At 37.6% G+C, this 24,416-nt stretch overlaps 1 protein-coding gene and 1 pseudogene across 1 annotated transcript; both read left to right on the top strand.

Moving 5' to 3' along the window:
* Window positions 1-640: 640 nt before the first annotated feature.
* On the top strand, window positions 641-13,530 carry LOC137743652 (protein ENHANCED DOWNY MILDEW 2-like). Its single transcript, XM_068483584.1, has 19 exons — window positions 641-815; window positions 1,081-1,522; window positions 1,603-1,699; window positions 2,583-2,636; window positions 2,773-2,915; window positions 3,024-3,120; window positions 3,231-3,329; window positions 4,989-5,236; window positions 5,357-5,488; window positions 5,577-6,116; window positions 6,674-6,821; window positions 6,929-7,030; window positions 8,091-8,183; window positions 8,837-8,878; window positions 10,347-10,457; window positions 11,600-11,671; window positions 11,770-11,888; window positions 12,009-12,072; window positions 12,158-13,530. The coding sequence occupies exons 2-19, from the start codon at window positions 1,113-1,115 to the stop codon at window positions 13,067-13,069; spliced, it is 3,483 nt and encodes a 1,160-aa protein (XP_068339685.1). The 5' UTR covers window positions 641-815; window positions 1,081-1,112; the 3' UTR covers window positions 13,070-13,530.
* A 1,970-nt stretch (window positions 13,531-15,500) lies between these two features.
* On the top strand, window positions 15,501-17,004 carry LOC137743503 (probable long-chain-alcohol O-fatty-acyltransferase 1; annotated as a pseudogene).
* Window positions 17,005-24,416: the final 7,412 nt, after the last annotated feature.

Raw genomic sequence — 24,416 nt, 5'->3', positions numbered from 1 at the left:
TTCGTCTTTTGGTCGAGTTTCTAATAGATGAATTGATCAACAACATCAATTTGTTGAAAGCTTTCTGAGTCTTTCGTTTCTTGTGGTGATATTGCTTGTAATTATTGCTCTGACTGATTAAGTTAACATGAAGCTAGAGAGGAAACGAAAAGCAACCGGATTTGATTATTAGGTGATCGTAAGGTTTTAAGGCAGCTCTTAGGAATTTAGTCAAAATGAATGTAGGACAAAGATTGTGTGATGGTAGAACTTAATTATTGAGGATGAGTTTATTGATAAATTTTAGTTTTATTCTTAATTTCATCTTATACTTTATGATAATTATGCATTAAGATAAAATAGACAATTCACATTTAGGATTTAAGTTGGGTGTAGAAAGAGGTTAGATGGGTTCAAATAAAATTTCCCGAAGATAAATCAGTTGTGAATTCGTCATTCCTGACATTCAAACTAAGAGAAATACTATTAGACTGGAGTCCTAACTCTTTTTCGACAAGGATTTAGCATATAGCCCTGGCTCTTTACTAAATTAAAAAGGAAATGCAGGATCTTTCGACTACGTGTCATAATCGTGCGCGTAAAACACTACGTGCGTTCAGACTCTCACGGTATCAAACCATTATTTACAATAAACGACACGTCGATGCGCTGGGCCAGTACGGAGTAAGGGAGTAAATTGATTCGTTCGTGATTTTCCTTTCCTAATTTTCCTTACCGCCACATATATAATGGGAAATTCAAATTTCGTAGCAAATTGGGGAACGTGATTGAGAGCGTTTGAGGACGAAGCTTGGTTTTTTCTTCAATCCAATTAGGTACACAATTGTTCAATTCCCAATTTATTTTTTTAATTTTCCTTTTAGGGTTCAAATTAAAAGCAAAAATTATCAAATTCGTTAGTCCAATTTCGACTTTGGTTCCAAGAATTCCCGATAATTCTATTAGCCCTGGCTAGAGCCCAATTCTCAATTCGATTCTGTAGCTTTTATCTCCCTCTATTTTCCGTTGATTTTTGCACTGTGATTAGGTGCTGTACTGCTCTGCATTGTTGAAAAGTTCATTGTTTGATTATATGTGTAGGTGTGAATTTATAGTGTGAGTTGAATTAGGGCATGGAATCGTCGGATGATGAGGCAGAGGCGGTGCCACAATCCGTTTCAAATTACCATTTTGTAGATGACAGCGATGAACCCATCTCATTTCACGTTTTGCCAATTCAGTGGAGTGAGTGTGAGAGGCAAGACGGCAAGAAAATGCAGATATTTGTGCGTGGCACTAACGATAATGGGCTTCAGAAACTGTATAAGCATGTTATCGCGTGGCGGTTTGATCTTTCCAATGTCGATCCTGAGATATCGGTGCTCTCTAAGGAAAATAACTGGCTCAAGCTTCAGAAGCCGAGGAAGAGCTTCGAGGAAGTAATAAGGTCAATCTTGATAACACTGCAGTTCCTTCACTATGTGAGCAGAAATCCTGAGACATCTGCAAAATCTTTGTGGGATCACTTATCTAAAGTTTTCAGGTATCTTTGGATCTTTTAAACATCTCTTCACTTTCGACTTTTTCTTACACCGAAGTTTGACGGATTCCCCCATTTTGCAGCTTGTACAAGGTCAGGCCTTCTCAGAATGACCTGCTGAATCACATTCCTCTAATTAGTGAAGCTGTTAAAAGGGATGATGCGTTAGCAAAGTGCAAGGTTTTGTCTATCTTCTTTTCTTATCATTGTAACTGTACCACGTGATTAGTCATTTTTCCAACAATTCATATCAGTAAATAGTTTCCAGATATTTCAGAGTTCTCTTTTCTACTCTTTTGCCTTCTGTGCAGTGCAAATGAACGTTTAGTCGAAGTCCTAATACTGGAAGCATATCTGGGAAAATTCAACATACGTAGTTTAAGTAGACGCCATCAGTTAGATGCATAGTATGTGGGTCATGCTCTTCAAAGTTCTTGGAGCCATCTTGAGAAAATTCACCAAAATTGTCCTTCACCTGATTTTTGTACTTTAAATGCTCTGCTGCAAGTTTTTCTGTTCTGAATGAACGAACAAGGATTTTTGCCTGAGATAATCTGTGAGATATTTCTCATCAATGTCAAATCACGTCAAGTTGTTTGAACATATAAATTGTATTGCAGTAATAGGTAGAAGTGGCACACTGCATAATCTTTTATTCAGTTGGGGTATTATGGTGGTTATGGTTGGTATTCTTCAATATAGGTTTTCAATCTGGATTTTGGAGCAGGCAAACCAGTACTGTTTCATCCTTCCTCGTTCTTGTTTTAAATGTAAAATTAAAACTTACAGATTTGGGAACCTTTATGTGAACATGTTGAGCTCTAAGTACTACCTGCTTATTCATTAATTGACTATATGAACCTTAGATGGTGAATCAAACCTTCTGTTTTGTGAATTATATTATGATTCAAGCTTTCTCTTTGCTTGCTCTTCTTTCACTTGATTTTAGCTTCATTTTGTTTTCACTCCGTAATATTTTCTGTTCTTATCATTCTGCACAAACTACAAACTGTCCTTATGTTTATGCACGGTTAAATAAAATTGCATACTGTGTTTTGAACAGTTTTTACTCAATTTACTTGAAGAGAAGACCAACAAGAGGAAACTATATGATCAGGTCATCTTCTACTACTTACTTGTTTTCTCTTTCATTAGCTCAATTTTATCCTTTAGCTCTCTAATTTTTAGCTCATTAATTTTTCTTTTAGTTTCATGTTATTGTGTTTGAGCCAGTGAACTCATTGGATATTCAGGACATTCAAGCTACAACAAAACCAGGATTTATAGTTGATGATGCGGAAGAAGATATGATTGACGCTGAAGACGAGTCCAACGACGATGATAACCTGTTTGATTCTGTTTGTGCTTTTTGTGATGATGGTGGCACTCTATTGCAGTATGCTCTGTTGCTCATACTTATGAAAGCTTTATGATATCAACATTTTTTAAATAACTTGATTTCCTAGAAGTTAGTGCATCAACGTATATATTTTTTGCTCTGCAGTTGTGAAGGGAGATGCCTAAGGTCATTTCACGCAACTGTCAAGGATGGTGAGCATTCTATGTGTGAGACCCTTGGCTTTACCCAGGATGAAGTAGAAGTATGCTCTTCGTATTCACTTTTGATGTGAATCTTTTTCTCTTTCCGTTTGGTGGTTTCTTTTTGTTATTGATATTATGATTATTTTATTTTATGCTCTGAACTTGGCAGGCTATTCAAAAATTCTTCTGCAAGAACTGTCATTATAAACAGCATCAATGCTATGCTTGTGGGAAGTTAGGCTCCTCTGATAAATCTTCAGGGGCTGAGGTATGAATTATTTTCTACATAGCTGGTGTTTACATGCTAGCTTGATTAGTTTAAGAATGTAATTTCAGAACCATGAATTTTTCAGTTTTTCTACATTGTTCGTAATGAAGCAATACTGATGTAGTGTTCTAATTTTGTTTGTGTGGCAACATGATGTATTGTTCTGAATTTAGCTTCTTGGGATCAGTAGTGTTAGGTATACTCGCTCAAAGTCTTCTGCTACGCTCTGCTGATCTCTTTCTTTGACTATACTTCTTTTTGTTTCCTTTGTTGTGCTTTTTTATGATGCAATCTTAGGTTATCTTTTCTTCAGTGTGTTTGTAGTTCTTCATCTTTTGAGCGTCATTTCTTGTTGGAATTCCTTTTTTGTTTTTATTTTTATTTTTATAATATGCTTTCTTCCTTCTTGATTTTCATTCTACTCAACATTTTCCATCTGGCCCATCGTTAATTAATGGAATCTCCCTGGTGCTGATATGAATTTGAACATGGTCATTTTAGTCAGAGTTCTTTACCCATTTATTTTCCTGGTTAATTTTTTTGTTCTTTCAATGAGAAATGTATTTTGGTAATAGGAAAGGTACACATAGAATGATACTTATCCTTAAATCATCTGGAAGAATGAAAATATGAATAACCTTTGGCAATGCAGGATAATAATGTAAGACTAGCCTTTTGTGAACATATAGAGACACTATTATCATAAACAGAGTGGTACCCCTTAAAACTCTTTGAAGTGGAAACCTAAAGAGAAGTTAAAACATGTAGTTTTATCCCAAATACAGTTTCTTGGAGAAACTTGGCGTTTCTCTGCATCCATGGTACCCCTAAGAATGGTCATCACTCATCACAGATTCACAACGCACCTTTTTATTGTTTGAGCTCTATTACTTTGACCAAGCCCAGTGAGTCAATTTCCAACAATGCAAAGGCAACCGGGTGCAAAACCAACACAAACCAATCATTTCAAATACCACCTGCACATCCAAGAAGCCAATGGTTAAATTGGGGGTTTTAAAGCAATTTAATTTCTTTAGTAAAGGGTCTGGAATTTTTAACGTTTTGTTGTTAATTTTACTGGGGGAGGATTAGTCATATGTTAGATAAGCTTAATTGAGGGATACAAGATAGTGCCCGCTCCACATTATATTTCAATGATCCAAATGGTCTAACTCTTAGGTCCTTCCCTCAAAAAACATCATTGCAATGAAACACCCAAATTGGAAATAGTTTAACCATTCAATTAAATGTTGTCATTTTAGTGTTTTCTTGGAACAGTGACTGTCTTTTTTTTTTTTTTTTTTTTTTTTTTTTTTTTTAAGTGTGATCTATGAATGAAAGACTGTTCAAATCATTATACTACAATCCAGAGCAGGCTATACAAGGTGTCCCTCTGATAAAATTATTCTAGTGATCCCTCAATAGAAGGGACTCATATACACACATACATACAAATATGCATATATCTATCTATATATATATATATATATATATATATATATATATATATCATAATCAAAGTATTATACTGCCTTTTCTACCTTTTCCTATTGTTTTCATCAGTCTTATGCTCTTTTCTGCCTTTTTGTATTGTCGTCATCAAAGTATTATTCTTATGTGTGGTTTACACTTAAAAAACATTTTTATCAATTTTGTTAGGTCTTCCCCTGTGTTTCTGCAACCTGTGGTCAATTTTACCATCCACATTGCATTGCAAAACTCATTTATAAAGACGATGGAGTCTCTGCTGAAGAACTTGAGAAAAAAATTGATCTGGGGGAATCTTTTACGTGTCCGATTCATAAATGCTGCATTTGTGAACAAGGAGAGAACAAGAAGGATCCTCAGTTGCAGTTTGCTGTGTGTCGGCGTTGTCCTAAATCCTACCACAGGAAATGCTTGCCAGAGTAATCTTCTTAATTGTTCTTTTTTGTTTTTATTTTTATATGCTCTTAGGAGACCATGCTTTGGTCTTTTTTTTTTTTTTCCTGTGTATAAATGGCTTATGCTTAAATTGCTTGTATCAGGGAGATTGTATTTCAAAAAACAGAGGAAGACGAAGAGGAGGAAGACGAAGGGGAGGAAGACACAGAGGATGAAGGTGCAACAACAAGAGCTTGGGAAGGTCTATTACCTAACCGTGTACTAATATATTGCACGTAAGTATTATTTTTGTGAGCTGATTTTGTTCATTATTTTGTTTGATTTAATTTTTCTGAATGCTTTTTTTCTTTTTCTTTGGATTAGAAAGCATGAGATGATTAAAGACATTGAAACGCCAATAAGGGACCACATAAAATTCCCTGGAGTTAAAGAAAAGAGGACTACTTTTATTCAAAAGAAGACCGATTTTGTAGAGAAAAAGAAAAAACGGACATCAGAATCCCTTCAAGATAGAGAGATATCTGTGACGAATAAGAGAAAGCTTTCTGCCAAAGAATTCTATAGGGGCCAAACTGCTCCTATGATATCTAAAGAGAAGCTGAAGTCATCTTCTACCGCAAAAGTGGGTGGTAGCAGAATTAGTAAAAAACTACCTGCTGGGTTAGATACATCAGGAAAGCTGAAAGTGAATTGTGCTTTGAAAAAGAAAGCTAAGATTTCTGTGGCTGCGGAACAAAATACCTCATTGGGTGATCAGCTATATGCCTGTAGGAAGGAGTCTTTGCAAGTGAAGTCGGGGAAGCAGGGAAAACCTGATGGGGAGCGTGATTTGGCAATATTTAATCCTGCCTCAAAAAAGTTGACCAGCGCACCACCATCTTTAGATCCAGCTACAGAGAGGAGGTAACTTAAGTTGAAATTATTTACCAATTCTGTTCTGTTTATGCTTTATAACTCTTTAAAGCATTTGTTAATAGCATAACATCTTTCATTTAATATATAAGGGAGAATGCCTTGAAGGTGAAAATTCAATACTAAAAGTACACCATTTAACTTAATTTCTAAGACAATTAAATATACTGGGGGTAAAGTGTAAATAACTAACAAGAATTTGAAAAATCAAAGTAAATTAAAATTCTATGATCAAACGCCACGTAGGTTGGGCTAGTGGTTACCCCCCCCCCCCCCCCAACCCACATACCCATCATCTCCTTTTCATTAGTTTTGCGTCGAGTTTTTAAAAAATAACAAAAAACTAAAATTGGATTATGCGTGAGCGTGTTCCTAGGGACTAGTATATTCGAGAGAGTGTGTGTGTATTACTCTCTCTCTCTCTCTCTCTCAACACGTGTGTGCGTGCACACACATATATGATTGGATACTTTACAAGGACTTACCACAGTTGCGGACAAGACAATTGATTTAAGGTTTGAGTCGTTCTTTGATTTCTTGCAATGCAGGTTATTGTCTTTAATGAAAGATGCTGCGTCTTCAATAACTCTGGAAGATGTTATAAGAAAGCACACAGTTCCATCGACTCATCAATCCTCGTCCAAAAATGTTGTGGAAAGGAACATTACAATGGGAAAGGTAGAAGGCTCAATTGAGGTACATCACTGGGAAATTTCAACAGCTATTTTGCACTGCAAAAAAGTGTGGACTTTTGATGATTTCTCTTATCATGTGTTTGATAATGATATCCATGTGTATTTTAGGCTGTTCGAATGGCATTACGGAAACTAGAGGAAGGATGCAGTGCTGAAGATTCAGAGGCTGTTTGTGCTCCTGAGGTTGTTCACCAGATTTACAAGTGGAAGGTGGTTTTCTAGTCCAGTCTCGCTATCCTACAACTTATGATTAGGCAAAGATTATTCATCTTGATATTGTTTTAAGCTTTAGGTTTCCTGCATTGATGTTTGCTGTCTGTGTGCCATGTGTACTAGATTTGCACATCTCAGCTAATTGTCTATTCTTTTAGTTCAGGTTATGCTTGGTTTGTGGTTCGGGTGTGGGGTTGTAAAATAGCCAAGTTAAACCTAGTATCATAGTGCTAAAACGTAATTTGCTGAGTTTTAGCAAGCTTGACTAACTAGGCTCTAAGTTGGGCTTTGAATGTTGGTTTCAGGCATGAGGTTGGCTTGCATTTGTCTAAGCTGAATTTAGAGCGAAATGAGCTTAAAGCATGACTTGACATAATGAGCGAAGGATATGGACCTTGCACCTGAAGCACAAATAAATGAGGCAACCTCAATTCAAAGAGAGGTGTCTTGTGATGAAATCCAAGTTGGACACTATCTTGACTAGTTTGACTTGCATTTTTAATTTAATATCAAGCTGTAGTAATTTTTTTGAGTGGCTTGTTTCTTTACAAGCCAAGCTCAAATGAGCCAATAACATTTAAAAACATGAGCTGTACTGACAACCTTACTAGGTTGGCATATGCTGTTATTCTTCATCCACATTGTTCTAGGGTTAGCAAAGTTAGTCCACACTTTGATAAGGAAGTCATTTGGTACATGCTTATAGGCTCATTCACATATGAATTCTATAAATTATTGTAGCTAAGTTTGTGACATGTTACATTTTCAAATGTGTAATGGCGAGCGTTTTGTGCATCCCTGTGCCTGAACTCTATATTAAGAGCTATATTTGTAGCATCTCTCTTTCTCTCTCTCTCTCTCTCTCTCTCTCTCTCTCTCTCTCTCTGATCTTAATTTTTCTTTGTTTCCTATTTTCTCTTTGTTTCCTATTTTCTCTTTCTTTTTGTGGTTGAGTTTGTTGTGTGATTTTATTTGTACGTAATGTGTATTAAAGGTTCACCAGATAACTGTTGTGTTTTCTAGTTTCCCATTAATTTATTGATTCATTTTCATGCAGGACAAGCTGAGAGTATATCTTGCACCTTTCATGCATGGAATGCGCTACACGTCCTTTGGTCGTCATTTTACAAAGGTGGACAAATTAAAAGAGGTAATTTGGTTGTGTTCAAGTTTTTTACATTTCAAAGTTATGATGCACTCTTTTGCTAACTTATTACTGCTTATACTTTCTTCTCAGCTTGGGTTGTAATGAATTATTTATTTAGAGGAAACTTGCGTTTATGAAGATGTCCAACCCACACATGTTTGGTGTGGTTGCTTATGCTTAAGCTCATCTTGACAATGAAAAATTCATGGTTGTGTTATGCTTCCTCCAGTTTTAAAGATAATGAGATCCCACATGACTTTTGGATTTCTTTAATTTGTTTTCTGTTGAGAAGGAAAACTTTATCAGTAGACAAAGTCAAGAAGTTGCAAAATAATCTCCAGTATCGGACAATAGGTTCACCAGTTAGACAAAAGAGCAAAAATATCTAAGCTTCGAAATTCTAGTGTGACTTGCCACCAAATCACCCAAAAATTCACACAGTGCTGCGGACTTTTGGTTTACTCGTGCTTTCACATATCATTTTGTGAATTAAACTCTGTTGGTAACTTGGTATATACTATATGGTTATTCAATTTTGATTTACTCTCACATAGGTTTACCTCTTATTTATCTGGTCTGCAACTTGAGCCGTTGAGCATGTATTATGAACTTAATGAAACCTTGAAGAATTTTAAAAGCTTGAGTTTAATATGCAGATTGCTGACAGGCTCCATTGGTATGCAAAAGATGGAGATACGGTATGGATCTATATGCTTTTATCTGTGAGATAATTTTAGTACATAGGTGTATGTCTTTTGGATGTTTCTTGTTATGCAGTTGATGACTCTTGTTTGTCTTTCTATATGAGTAATTTTTTGTTTGCACAATTGGACTTTTACCTGAACGCTTTATTTTACTGTTCACGTAAGGGCCAACTGAAGTATAAATCTTATACTATGTTCGGCATCTGAGTTTGTGACGACATGGATTATGACAATGGCACAAACTGTGGCAAGCTTGCAGCATTATTCGTATCAACATAGAGTTCTTTCAGAAACTACTTCTAGGACCTGACATCTTTACAATAGCAGAAGCATCAAAATTTATTGTCAAAGGAGAAAAACTGCAGCAGATGAATGGTTTACCTGATGACAAACCCTAACAGGGTTCAATTATAGTACAGCTGTAATGTCAATAAGGAACTGTATAACAATGAAACTAAAGAACAGTGCTGCACTTATTAGAGAAAGGTTTTTCGAAATGGGATGATCTAGTGTACTTCTGAGGACTATTCCTTGGCTGTGCTCGGAGATGTTTCTGTTCAGCTTTTTTGCGTTTCTGTTAGTTGAAAGTTTCTACTTAGGCTGCTTTTAGATGCATTTTATTTAGTGGACTACCTGGTCTAAAGTATTTGTATCTGATCAATAAAATTGTTTTCTCATAAAACAAATGTTGAATCATAGCTGTTCTTTTTCTGCAAAACTGCAACAGAAGCATCTAGTACCCAAAAAGTTATCATGATGATCTTTATGAACTTTTGTTTGACTTTACACAATTGAACTTGCAATAAGTATATTCACTGCAGAAGTCATAAGCCAGTTAATTGTTGGATGACTGTCTACTTGTTCTCAAAGTGCATATTATATGATAAGAAAGAGAACTGATGTGGTTTTGATTCCTTACTGAATGTGAAATTAATGTTGGATCATGAGCTTAGGTTGTTATGTAGGATTAGCCTGGGTTTCTTTATTATTACGTAGGCTTTTTTGCTAAAATGGTCCCCGAGATTGGCATAACTCCTCACTTTAGTCCCCGACAATGAAAATCGATAAAAGTGGTCCCTGAGTTTGTCCACTGTGAATCATTTTGGTCATTCCATGAAAAATCTGTCCATGTCCTTGTTAAGGGGTTGGTTTGACAAAAATACCCTTACAAAGGTGGTCATGTGGTCTTTCACATGACAATTTAACAAGGATATTGACGGATTTTTCACGGAATGACCAAAATGATTTATGGTGGACAAACCAAGGACCACTTCTATCGATTTTCATTGTCAGGGACCAAAGTGAGGAGTTATGTATGCCAATCTCATCCTTTTGGCGAAAAAGACTTATTACATATGTATATATATATTTATATATTTTATTTTTTTTCAATGTTGATTACCTCGACATCAAAATAATGTTGATTGGGTAGTACCTGATTACTTTTTGTTCCAATGTACAGATAGTGGACTTCTGTTGTGGTGCCAATGATTTCAGCATTGTAATGAAGAAGAAACTTGAAGAGACGGGGAAGAATTGCTTTTATAAAAACTATGACTTTATTCAACCGAAGGTAATAGTCATTCATATAAGTCTTTAATGTTGGTCAATCCGCATCATTCATATTATCTGTGACACATGCAAACATGGTTGCATTGTTCACCACAGATGAACGTGGGATATGATGTAAGGTAGAAACTAGAACGGTTTTTGCATCATTAGAAGTTATTCACTAGCTGTTTATGATGGGTCTGAACCACTTAGTAGAAATATACACACCCAATGTAGCTTTATAGTCTATCCCTGAAATTTCAGTTGATGGGATTTCAGAGTAAGTGAGATTATGGGACACGCTCCATATAATGAACAACTAACAAATGTACCCGGAAAAAGAATGATGGATGAACTACTTTTTCTTTATCAGATGCATTTTCAGCCATTAAATGATAAAGTTTGAAGAGTTCGGAGTAGCTATTCATTATATTTTTGCACTTCACTTCTGATGGAAAACGTAATAAGGGATGAGGATGTGGTCAAACATGTAGTTGGATGATAATAGCCTATAGGATATATACGTTGGGATTCCTCCATAATACCATTTGGCAATATGGGGAGTTGCCTAATTAGTTATAAGCACATGCAAGGTCCCTTCTTTCCATGACTTGGGATTAATATTCTCAACCATCCCCTCACGTTTGGCAAATTTTCAAGCCTAACACGTGGACAACACAAATTAGTGACGTGGAGCATGTGTGGCCGTTGGGCTTCACACATGGGACAACCGGCTCTGATACCATGAAGAAAGTTGTGGTTCCACCATAAAACCAATTGGCAATGCGGGGAGTAATTACTCATAAGCGCATGCAATGTCCCTTCTTTCCCTGACATGGGATTAATACTCTCAACAGTATGCAAGTAACATTGTGCTTCCACTGTGAAGACCTATTGTATTTCAGATTTGGCTTTTTTGAGGTTTATACTTACAATGGAATGCAATTTAGACAACCAGCACTGGGAGTTATATTGCTCGCTCTTGATTCTTTTCATCCTCATTTTTAAGTAAAAAACGTATTGCGACCAATTTTGTCTCTTAAGATTGTTTTCATTTCTTTCTCATTCCCTATGTCGGGTATAAGGCTGTTAAGTGTGCATTTTACTGGCTTAAAACATCAAAACTGGGAAACTGATTATTTTGTGTGTATTTTCATTTGGCAGAATGATTTCTGTTTTGAGAAGAGAGATTGGATGAAAGTAAAACCAAAGGAATTACCGAAAGGGTCACAATTGGTAGGAAACTGGTGGTTGTTTTTATTTCATCATGACATTTGAATTTTAGAACCTTTGTGTTAATTGTTTCAGTCTCCACAACTTTTCTACTTGAGCAGATCATGGGGTTAAACCCTCCTTTTGGAGTTAAAGCAGCTTTGGCAAACAAGTTCATCGACAAGGCTCTTGAGTTCAAACCAAAGCTCCTTATTCTTATTGTTCCACCAGAAACTCAAAGGTAGCTGCTTGCCGTTGTTCATCTCTCTTTCTTAAACACAAAGGCATTCATAAATGTGGCCATGCCTTTGAGTTGGACTTCAGTTTGCATATAGTTTCTTACATTTGTGTCTTTCATCAGGTTAAATGAAAAGAAATCGGCTTATGATTTGATCTGGGAGGATACCCAGTTTCTGTCAGGAAAGGTATGTGTTTATCCAAATGGCTGAATCTTAGTATCTGTTTTGAAATTTTGGAATGTGAATTTATTGGTGACTTGTCTCCATTCAGTCTTTTTATCTCCCCGGATCTGTTGATGCGAATGACAAACAATTGGATCAATGGAATGTAATGCCGCCACCACTCTATATCTGGAGTCGTCCTGATTGGTCTGCTGACATCAAGGCTATAGCCCAAGAGCATGGTCACATCACTGCATCACAAGGGTATACAAAAGATCATTCCGACTCTTTAAATAATGGTCGGTCAATAGGTAATAATGATCATTATGGTGAAGCGCCTATGCTGATTGATGATGGCATAAAACCCGAGAGTCCTGGGGATGGGAACAACATCATTGATGAGATATGCAAGGAAATTCTGCCACGCATTCAGCCTGCTGAAAAAGGAGATCAGCATTCTGAGCCTGGCAACTCTGGTTCAAGCATGCAGTTCGGAACTACTTATGGTGGGACAAAGTTCAACATTGCTGATGACACAGGTAGAAGGAGATTCTCCATGAGCAGTGATGAGCCTTACTCGAGTCTGACTCATGGATGGTCTACCGGTCCCAATTCTGGTTATAGGGCTACAAACTCGGAGGAACCGTTTGTGGGGCACGCGAGAGAGAGATTGGATAGCCTTGGTTGTAGGCCATATTTGAATGAGGCAGAAGATGCATTTACGAGGGAGTCTGACGTATGTTCTCAGATTCACCTCTATGGTCAGCAAGATTTTGATTCTTCAATAAGTAATTATTTGGTGGGTCAGGATTCTGTGAGTGGACAGATTGGATCGTATTCATCTACTGACAGCCATAGTCATCCTGGTCCAGCAGCTGAGTTATCGCACAGAATGAACACATCAGTCATGCAGCGGTATGCACCTCGGTTGGATGAATTGAACCACACGAGGATGGGCCGCTTAGGATCTGAACCTGCTTTAGGATATCAACCGCACATGTCCAGTAGCGACGGCACTTAGGATCCCAGGGCACCCCGGCCTGGTCAACATGGTGGCTCCATGGGTTTTGCTCCCGGTCCTCACCAAAGCTATTCGAACCAAAATTCAGCAGGTTGGCTGCATGAGTAAAACAGGTACAACGTGATAAGTAGGTTCTCTTTTTTGTACATAAGAGTAGTAAATGCTGGTGTATTAAATACAAGTGTTTTGGCAACATTGTACTCATGCCACTTTATTATTTTAGTTGCATCTCTAACGGAAACTTATGATATTTTATTTCTTACTTTGGCTAAATGAGTGAGTTTGCCTTGTTACCCAAGATATATTCCCATGAGACGCTCATATGGGTTATATATCTCTGGTTACAATCGAGATAGCCACGTAGGCAGGAGAGTTTGTATCTAGTTTTTGTCTTGTTGCCCAGATCAAGATGCATGATTTTTTTTTTTTTTCCTTCCCAAATTACTTAAATCCTTTTGGTCGGTACACTCATTGGTCACGGTTGTTTGTTACTGATTCACTGATGGGAAGAAGAATTGAAAAATAAATTTGAAACGGCAAATAGCGCTATAATATAAAATAGACTCGTCGTTGGGTTAAATCTTTCGTTGTTGGTTAATCTTGGATATTCCATTTCTATCTCACCAAGTGAGAAATTTTTTAGTTAGGTCAATTTCAGAGATTATTTACGGTAAAAATGTGTTTCTATATAACAATTTCTTTTCTTTTTTTATTTTTTATTTTTTGGGGTCGAATGTCTTTGTTATTACTTTTTTTAAGTATTTCATTTTCCAACATTCATGGTAACCTAAAGACGACAATTGTATACTTGAAAGCTAAACCTAAGGATCTCAACAATTTGTCGAAACATATGATATAAAGCTAACAACATTCATAGTGATGGACCCCCAATACAATAAAACATTGTTATTAATAAATAGATAATACTTGGCTCCTCATATGTAATAGTCAAAATACACGGGAATATAGCTCCGTCGCAACACCGCCCTGTAGCTTCAATACAGTAATACTAATAGTTAATATGAACGTGTGTGATCAAACGTCTTGGTAGATGTACCAGTAAATAATAAAACAATGTTATTAATAAACTGATAATACTTGGCTTCTCATATGTAAAGATTCATTCCTCTTCACAGGAATAACAAAAATACTCGCTGACCGAAACCGGCCCCGTATGGTCGTTTAGAAGTTTTAAAATATTAATAATATATTATTCATGAGGATCTTAACAAGTTGCATTTGTTACCCAGGAAGGATCAATCTGAATCAAAATTTAGAATTCAAATTTAATGGTTTACCGTCTCGTTTTAGTTCTCCCATCTCTCTGGATCTGCTGATGCGAATGGGAAACAAATGGGTGAATGGATGAGGCCACCTCCACTCTATCTATGGAGTCATCCTTCCTGATTGGTCTGCCGAGCACAGGGCAATAGCTCAAGAGAATGGTCACATTTCTGCGTCACAAGCGACTGTGAATGAAGCAAGCACATTGTTCTGACTCTCAAATTCACGATCATTGCCGTGACGCCCCAATGCTGATGGATGATGATTGGCAGAATGTGCCAGTGTTATCTCAACTAGTACCGACTCTGTTTTCTCAACCAGTAGCGGTTCGGTTATATCCCTATAAATAGTGTCTGAATTATATGCTCCACTCCAGGATGGCTAAATAAGTTAAAACTTTGTGCACCGAGCCTTGTAGGTTTGAGTACCTTTGTAGGATCTAGGACGGCTGATGGATATAAACGACCCTTTCGGTGTGTTTTCTGCATTCCCCGGACCTTTTCTTCATGCCCGCCGTGTTGTGTTCATGTTTTTGGTCAGTGAGGAACTTCAAGCTTCTTCCCATGCATCTATAAAACACCAACTGAATGAGTGAAAATCTAGTTCTAAATCTAATTACCATTTTTCTCGTAGATATATTCTCGGTTGGAACTACGATTTTTGTAATAGGTTTCGGTTTTCATCTTCTGTTTGGTTACACAGTCCATACAGGATGAATTAGAACTTGGGACCTCGAGTGCTAGGAAGAAGAGTACTGCCTTGACCAACTTAGGACTGATTTGGTACTGACGTGATTCTGAAAAAAGCTGGGAGCTGTTTTTGTGTTTGGTAAACATTCGGCTTTAGTTTTTTTTCACAGTTTTGGATGAAAAAAAGCCAAAAACAAGAAGCTGCAAAACCCAGCTTTGAAAAACTGACTTTTTTCACATCTGTTTTACATAAAAATTTACCAAACACTATAATACTATTTTTTTTTCTCAAAAGCACTTTTACAAAAAGGTTTACCAAACACTCTGCTGCTTTATTTCACAACTGCTTATTCCCATATCACAGCAGAAGCTGTTTTTTTTCAAAGCACAGTAATACCAAACCAGTAGACATGAACCCACGAAATACATACAATTCAGTTCCAACAACCCACAAACTAGCAAGGGCAGTAAATACAAGCACAGGGCCAATGTGTGGTGCAAATAAGGCCGACTAACAAGGCTTAACATAATCCCCAAACTCAAACACAGCTTGAATACTCCTCCTTTCCCTATATCTTTGTAGAGAGAGGATACAAATCTAGAGAGAGAAAGAGACCACACCAAACCAGAAATGGAGGATGAAATCTACAACTTCATCAAGGTATGTTTCCTAGCCAACATATCTCTGTGTTATTGTTTCTACATATCATCCAGAATCCCAAAGGGCATCCTCAGGCTCATCTCTCTCCTCCCCATCCTCTACCTCTTCATCCTCCTCCCCTTAAACCTCCATTCCTTCCACCTTGGTGCGCCCACCATCTTCTTACTCGTCTGGCTTGCCACCTTCAAGCTCCTCCTCTTCTCCTTTGATCATGGCCCTCTATCTTCTCCACCCCCACTAACCCTCTTCCAATTTATCTCCCTAGCTATCCTCCCAATCAAAATCAAGCAAAACCCAACTCAAAAATCACCGCCGAATCAAAACCCAGATCACAAAATCCCCCCAAACCCCACAAAATCTGAGAACCCAAGTTACCCGATTGGTAAAATGTCAATTCTGTTTGCTGTAAAAGCCTTGCTTTTGGCTTTAGTCGTCGGATCATATCACTATAGGCAACATTTACACCCGTATGTTACATTGGCCTTGTGCTGCTGCCACCTGTACCTGGGGCTAGAAATTTTGCTACCCCTGCTTGCGACCCCGGCTCAAGCCGTTTTTGGATTTGAGCTCGAGCCGCATTCCAACGAGCCTTACCTTTCCACTTCGCTTCAAGACTTTTGGGGCCGTAGATGGAACCTCATGGTCACAAAGATTTTACGACCCACTACGTACTACCCCATACGCAATGTTTTCACGCGTGTAGTCGGGCCTCAATTGGCCCGATTTTTCGCTATGATGTCCACTTTTGCAGTCTCAGGTCTAATGCACGAGGTGATTTATTACTATCTGGCACGTGTGCCTCCGACATGGGAAGTGACATGGTTCTTTGTGCTGCATGGGGCGTGTGTGGCAATCGAGGTGGAGGTCAAGAAGGCAGCGGCCGACAGGTGTCGGTTAAAACCGTGATTTCGGGGCCGTTGACGTTGTTGTTCTTGGCTGTGACGGCCAATTGGCTGTTCTTCCCGCAGCTGCTCAGAAATGGCGTGGATGTGAAAGCTTTAAATGAGTATTCAGCTATGGTGGCTTTTGTCAAGTCCCACCTGCCCTTAAACTTTTATTGGTGGAAAAGTTCGTTGATACACGAATAATTTGTAGGTTACTTTGATGAAAAGACCTATTGCTTCAACTTATTTGTTTTTTTTAACGAAAGTACGATCATAAATCTTCTCTCTTTTAATTTGCCCCAAGAGATATGAATTCAGAAGTTTCTTTGTGAAAGCAAGTTCAAGTGTACGAAATGACGCTATAAATCTATTACTGTATACAACAATCGCTTCATAGTTTCTAGCCAAGCTCATATTGGCGGACAAGTTTGTTGTTTTATTTATATTCTGTTGTGAACCTTGTGATTAATTATGATTAAATGAATATGGTGTTTGAACTAATGACCGTTTGAAAGTATAATCACCCGATTCACCCAAGATGCATATACGTTGCACATTGCAACATAAACTCTTCCAACCGAGGCCCATAAAAGGAGCACAAGGACCAAGGGAATGGAGACAGAAATCATTGAGAAGAGCCAAAGAAAAGTTGAGAGAGAGAGAGAGAGAGAGAGAGAGAGAGAGAGAGAGTTGAAACGCTGATGAAAAATAAGAATGGAAGTCTTCTTCCAAGTCAAAATTCGACGACGAATTGTAGTTGGTTCTCTTTTATGGACATTTCATTTTATGCAATGAAGTCTTCTATCTTTATTATTTTACAAAAAAACGATAGGATGATATTTCATTCATCAAAATACAAACAAGTATAGCTGTGTCAATTGAGTACATGAGCTTGAGGTCGCGTTTGGTACGCGGGACGGGACGGAATAGGGTGGGACGAAGCGTTCCGTCCCACGTTTGGTACGTCTAAAATGAGTGGAACGCGATGTTCCACGGAATAAGTTTTGGATGATTTTTTGTTCCACCTTCCCCCCTGGAACGGGTTGTTCCACGTCCGTGGGACAGAAATTTCCAATATTTTAAGACAAAAATGCCCCTTGTCTTTTTCAAAATTTACAACATCAAAATCAGATAACAAACCCTAAAAACTATTTCTCTTCTTCTTAGCCGTTCCTCTTCACCTCTGCATCCCTCTCCCCTTCGCAACCTTCCTGCTCATCTTCTTCTGTGCAGCCTCGCAACCTTCCTCCTCGTCCCCTTCGCAACCTTCCTGCTCATCTTCTTCTGTGCAGCCTCCCAACCTTCCTCCTCGTCCTCTTCCGTGTAGCAGCTCTGCGAACTTGGTGGTCCTCAGGTCTCTCTCTCTCTCTCTCTCTCTCTCTCTCTCTCTCCTCTGTATTTTTGGGTAACTTGAATGTTTGAATTGGTGATCACAAAATCAAGATTTGTTTGTCAGTTACAGTATTAATAAGTGCCTGATTTCATTTGTAAACTATTTCTGTTTACAATAAATCCAAGTTGTTTGATGGGAAATTTGGTAACAGGCTGAAAGTGATAGCCTTTCTGCTTTTAGCCAAGAGTTTTTCTTATGCCATTGTGTTCATCGGATTAGTCCGGAGAAGAGTACATGACCTTCCTACACGCCGACACGGCTTGGACATGGGGCAGGGGCCTTTTGTAAAATATTTTGGGAGTAGTTTTGGAAATATTGAATGTAAAATAACTTCAGTCATCTTTCTCTCTAAATATCCCCCTGCCTCTTCAATTCTCTTTTTCTCTTCAGTTCCTTAGTCACTTGGTTCTAGCATCTAGCACGAGTACTTCCTTATATTATAAATTGACAACGAGTACTTCCTAGTTGTGTCAATCTGTGCAACATAGCCTTTGACACTGATTATTCAAAACGTTTCATTATTAAATTGCAACAATTTTTATGTAAGGCAGTATTAGTATTGAGTTCTACTTCGGTTTGCTTTCCTTGAAAGAAGTTGTCACATAACCCTGCCAAACTAATTTTTAGGATTGGCTTTGAACTTCTCTGTGTTTTACTACGAGATTCTAAATTCTCCTGACCGGGCTTGCAGTCTTGCCAAGCAGGTGAGGAAATTTACTCAGAAATGCCCATAAGCCTACTTCTTTCTGATCTGTTTGACCCTCTCAGTATATTTATATTTTCCCAATCAATTAAGGTTGTATTAGATATTTGGGACAGAACAAAACTTGGCTTGTTCTTTCAGAAAAGTAAATGTTTGGCAAAAAGGATAAGGCTCAATCTTTCCTTCTCATAGCTCATAAGTTTGCAGCTCTATATTCTTGCATGCAACCAACCAACTCAGAATTCAATTTTTTTTACCTCTCATCTCTTATAGTTGCAGATAAACTTGTGATGCTGACTGAAAAACAATATTAGGGTGAACTTTAAAGATTGATAGCATGCGTTCTATTTGATTGTAGTTTGTAATTTAGTTACAAATTTCTCAAATTTAAGATCCTTTAGGTAGACGTAGCTTCTTCAATCCATACAAGCATGCTTATAATTAGTTGGGCTGATGTTTATCGTATGTTTCTGGAAATTACACAAACTCTTTAGTTTCTGAAAATGTTTCCTTTGAACCAAGAACCTATTTTGTTAACATAAACTCCACAAAGCTGGTTGACTGTACTCTGTCTTTCTTTTCAAAATTGTTAAAAAGGAATTGATATTGAAGACACTTTTAAGGGAAGATGATTACCATTAAACCGTAATATTTTGTGATTATTGAAAAGAAAAGAAAAACTAAAAAAACAAAATGAAAAAATGATTTGATGCCCCACACCTAATAAACAACAGATTGAGACATTATGTGGCTTGCCCAAAAGAGTTATGGGTTTACCAAACTCTGTTTGGGTACCAAGTATTGGGACTTGGTAATCTAGACCCTTCTCTGCAAGGCATGTACGTATAGTGAATGTGTATGTGTACACTACATAATGTATATGGTTACGTTGTATGATGTTGATTTGGAGGTAACCTCTGTTTGTGGCAGGTCTCATTTGGTGGTTGAGTTAGGAATATTTATGGAGAGCCTTTGAGCATTTGGGGTTTTAGTATTTGTGGTTTTAGTATGGGGAACTTTATCAACTTCTAAGTGTTTTCATTATTACTTTAGCAAGACATTATTTGTTTTTTAAGTCAGGACGAATGTTTGATTTTGGATATTTCATGTTTAAGTTATGCATATTTCATTTTCTTTGTTTAAGTTCTAAATGTTTAAACCCTAAAATGTTTACGATATGCATGATCATTAAACTTATATATTTTTCAACATTTGTCATGTGCTCTTATGTGGTTTGCCTTGTTCCTGCAATGGGGAATATTTAGAGGGGTGTCCTTCTAAACAAGGCCAATTCTAATGTTTGTAGAACCTAAACTCCCTGAACAACCACCCACAATTGAAAGGACCAAAATTAGGGACTAAAAATTGAATTGGGGTGTGGGTTTTGCAATTTGCACAATAAAATTTGATGGGTTTGTGGTGAAAATTCGAATGGAGGTGTAGAAAACAGGAAAAATTACAAATTTTAAAGGGGTTTGCATGTGAAACACAACATATACCTATTAAATTTGGACCAAGAAAAACAAATAATGGATAATAGTGTTCAAATTTGAACAACTTATAAAAAAAAAAAAAAAAAAAAAAAAAAAGAGTCCTGTCCCGTTCCGCCCATAAAATTGTACCAAACAACAGACGGAACATGGGTATTTTAGTCATTTTTATCTTTTGGTTCCGTTCTGTCCATGTGCTACCAAACGCAGGACGGAACAACCGTCTTGTTCCGTCCTGCGCGTACCAAACATAACACAGAACATCTGTTCTGTCCCGTCCCGTTCCGTCCCGTCTCGTCCCGTCTGCGTACCAAACGCTACCTGAGTGACCAACAAATTGAACTAGAGTGAATTTACACATTTAATTACAAGAACCTTTATACGACTACCACAAGCACATACACATGTCACCAGTATAATTCTGTCACAAAATAACGATAGATGCAACGTATCTTTACCGGCAACCACACGGTGATTGTTAACGAACGAGACCACATAAAATCATCGTTGGAAGACAAGATCACATAACTCATCGCCCAATGATAGCGACAACATACATCCATCGTAGAAGCGCGGCCACGATACGACAACTATGCTCCTCTGAGAAGGGAATCATTGGCATCTAAGTGAAGGATAATGACATTTTATCCAACGCCATATATAGCTTCACTGCACTACTTAGATCCAAAGTTTCTATGAGTCACCAAATCAAGTCAAACTATCACACAAGCTGGCGAGCCACCATCTCTGAGCATAGAAGGCGGCAAAGCCACCAAATCTGAACGCCCAAAGCGACAAGAGCTGCCAGATCTTGGCACATAAGGCGGTATAACCACATAATCGGCCAATGAGAGCATCACCACCGTAGAATCACGCAAAGGACAATGGATCCAACCCTCAAGCAGCCACAAATCCAACTTTTAATCTCACTCTTTGACACATCCTGACCCGGAATGTCTACCTGGACTCCAAATCGAGCTGTGCTGGCTGACACCAGGAAGGTGACGAAGCCATAAAGTGTAGTGATGTAGAAAATGTGAGTAAATTTAAACCTAAAAGTGACTAAATAGAAGAGTGCACATATGAGTGAGAATGAACCCATTTCACACGTGATGTCCGAGTATAAATAAAGTACAGTAAAAGTAGGATAAGATTTATACCATCAAAGGTATTCTCCTACACCCACATTTGCCAAGAATACTCATTGACACGAAAGTTCTGCTACTAAAACCTGGAAGGGTGAAAAACAAGGATGAGTGGGTCTAAAAATAAAAATTTGTAAAACCTTTTCGACAAAATGTAATAACCCCTCGCTGTAAAACAAGTATAGTTTCCAAATATAACATACTACGTATTGTATGAAAATACTTACCGTAGCCAGCAATACTTCACAATAATTCATGAATAAACACATAACTTCCAGTAATCACAATATCTCACATAAATGAACATACCATATTGAGTGTTTATCGACATATGCTGACACACGAGTTCATGCAGAGATATTCTGACATGAACAAGACTAGGTGTAATAATGGTTTACGATCTAGTACTACAATCATGTGAAGATTGGCACTATGCGCATCACATACAAGTTCTAATTGTCTATAGCAAACTAGGATAGGACTAGCACCTACAATGGATCCAAAGTGAGCGTACGGTGCGATGTGAAAATACACATAAAGCCTAGCTCAGGCCCAGACGAGTACAAACACCAGCGTAGCACATGATGAGCAGATAACGTAAATAAAGTCATGTCACAATGATTCGATAATTCTAGTCAACCTAATACTATTCATAGCCGTAAATCTAATTAAGGAATCCCGTAAGATTTATAATGATTTCCTAATTCTCATCATTATGACATTTCTTATAAACGTTAATTTAATTACGGCATCACATAGAAAATTCGTTATTAGATGTATGTATGGAAACTAAACAAAATTGACCAAAAAAAAAAAAGGAAACTAAACAAACATATATAGTATATAAAAGAAAAGACCCACTCACAAGGTCGTAGCCGTTCGAACTAGGAAAGCCGGAGTCTTTGATAGTAATCCAACCTAAGCATAGTATTGGGAACCATTAGCAAAACTGAACCAAAACAATTAAATTTGGAAAAACGGAGTGCGAAATTGGAATCAGGGCGTCGAAATATGCTAAAACGGATCACTAGCAAATTTTGTAAAAAGTCAATGGGAAAGTCAACGGTCAACCAAAAAGTCAACCAAGACGTCGAGCCGGTCAACTATGTTAAAACTTCGGAATTTCACTAAACGGATGCCGAAAACAAACTTAGGGCATCAAAATTAGGCTAGGAGGGTTTCTGAGAAAATTTCAAAAAAGTTAACGCAATGACTATTCTAGAGAATATTCCAAGAATAATCCAAGAATATTCCGGATCCATTTCAAAAATGGGCCGGGTCGAATCCCGAGTTCGAATCGGATTAGGTTTAGGCTTCAGTTCTTTTTAGCAGGGTGGGTTGACCCGTTTGGAAATGCAGTCGCATAGCACTCACCGGACCCAGCAAGGAGAAAGCTAGATTTGGGCAAGAAATCCAAGAGCTCGGATCAAGCTTGAACAAGGTTCTAAAAAATGCTAGGCGCTAGTCAGGCGGTGGGCTAGCGCCTCGCACCTAGGTGGCTAGGCGGGGTCTAGGTGGGCGCCTAGGGGGCCTAGGTGGATTTAGGTAAATTTCTTCTATATTTTGTAAATAAATGCATATTGACATTTACAAAAAAAAAAAAAAAAAAAAAAATTCTTGTGTATCTTGGAATAAATATATTATATACCATATAACTTAGTTAAATTTATTTTATAGTAGATGATTAAATATTGAGGAATACGTTATTTAAAAAAAAATATACATATCTAAACATAAGAGTATAATATAAGCTGATCTTATTCTGATCATAAAAAGAAAAATAATATAATGCAAGAGTGTAATATGGTGTTGTTTTAAAAAGAACAAATAATAAAATATTATCTAAATATTTTATATAATTTATTTATTAGGGATAGTGGGTAATTATTGTTTACCCCTTTATTTTGTGATAAGGCAGAGGCTAAGCATCTTTTCAGAGTCAGACTTTTCCACTATCCCTGCCCGTTCTATCTCTCCGCTCCATCTTCTTCTTCTTCATCTTTTCAGACTTTCTCCTTTACCTCATCTTATACGTTTCTATCCCTCCATTTTCTTCTTTCCTGAAAACCCACAAATCAAACATCGAAAATATCTCCCTCTATCCCTCCAAATTAAAACAACTCCCTCAATCCCTTCATTTCTCCACCGCACATCTCCCTCTATCCACCATCACACTTCTCCGTTTTCATGCACAAAAGTCTGGGGTTTGCAATAGTGGTCAAATCTGAGATGCAGCACGACGAGGGACATCTAGATGTTCTGGGTTTGTAGTTTGCACAGACACAGAGCAAAGAGACGATGAACTGCCTACCATGCCGCCTAGCACCGCCTAACACTGCCTAGCGCCGCCTAACACCGCCTAGCACTGCCTAGTGCCGCCTAGCACCGCCTAGGCGGCTGCCTAAACCCTCTCCGTTTTATTGAACGGTTTGCCCAAAATCGCCACGGAAGCTCAGCGCCCAACACCTAGGTGGCTGCCTAGGCCAATTTTTAGAACATTGAGCTCGAAACACAACCAAACTCAACAATTTATATATGGATTTGAAGCTCGGAGAGAGAAGAAGAATTTTATACCAAAAATCAAGTTTAGCAGTGGTCGAGATCAGCCAGAAAAAGCCTGCAAAGCTCAATGTTTTTCGCCGGAAAATCTAGGAAGTCTTCCCCGCAACATTTATGTACCAAAACCCTTAGGAAAGCTAGAAACATATACTAAAACATGATCCAAGAATTTTAGGTTGTTTTCAAAGCTTACCCTCGTTTGAAATTTGAGAACTCGTTGGAAAACATGATGGAGAGTTAGAGAAAGAGAGTCTTGAGGGTTAGGAGAAGAGGCCACGTGGAAGAGAGGGAGAGGTGAGTTTGAAGTCGGTGTAGGCCCCACGGGCTAGAAAGTTAGTAAAAATTAAAAATTTCCTATCATAAAACATTAAAATAATAATATAATAATCATGAAAAATATATAAAATATAAAATAGTAATTTTTACAAAAGTATTTTTCAGATTTGTAGTTCTGTAAAACCTCAATCGTAACTCCGATTTTGATTATGTTTGTGATTACGCATTCGTACTGTCAAATATTTCAAGAATACAGTAAAATA

Source organism: Pyrus communis, chromosome 8, assembly GCF_963583255.1.
Source record: "Pyrus communis chromosome 8, drPyrComm1.1, whole genome shotgun sequence".
NCBI lineage: Eukaryota > Viridiplantae > Streptophyta > Magnoliopsida > Rosales > Rosaceae > Pyrus > Pyrus communis.
Note: the sequence above shows the minus strand (reverse complement) of the source record. Positions and strands in the feature narration are given on the sequence as shown.

What these genes read in the sequence shown, in the direction of transcription:
- LOC137743652 (XM_068483584.1), top strand. Translation starts at nt 1,113, where the DNA reads ATGGAATCGTCGGATGATGAGGCAGAGGCGGTGCCACAATCCGTTTCA. An exon ending in ACCAGATTTACAAGTGGAAG is followed by an intron (nt 7,031 to 8,090) that starts GTGGTTTTCTAG and finishes ATTTTCATGCAG; the next exon opens with GACAAGCTGAGAGTATATCT. An exon ending in CCCAGTTTCTGTCAGGAAAG is followed by an intron (nt 12,073 to 12,157) that starts GTATGTGTTTAT and finishes GTCTCCATTCAG; the next exon opens with TCTTTTTATCTCCCCGGATC.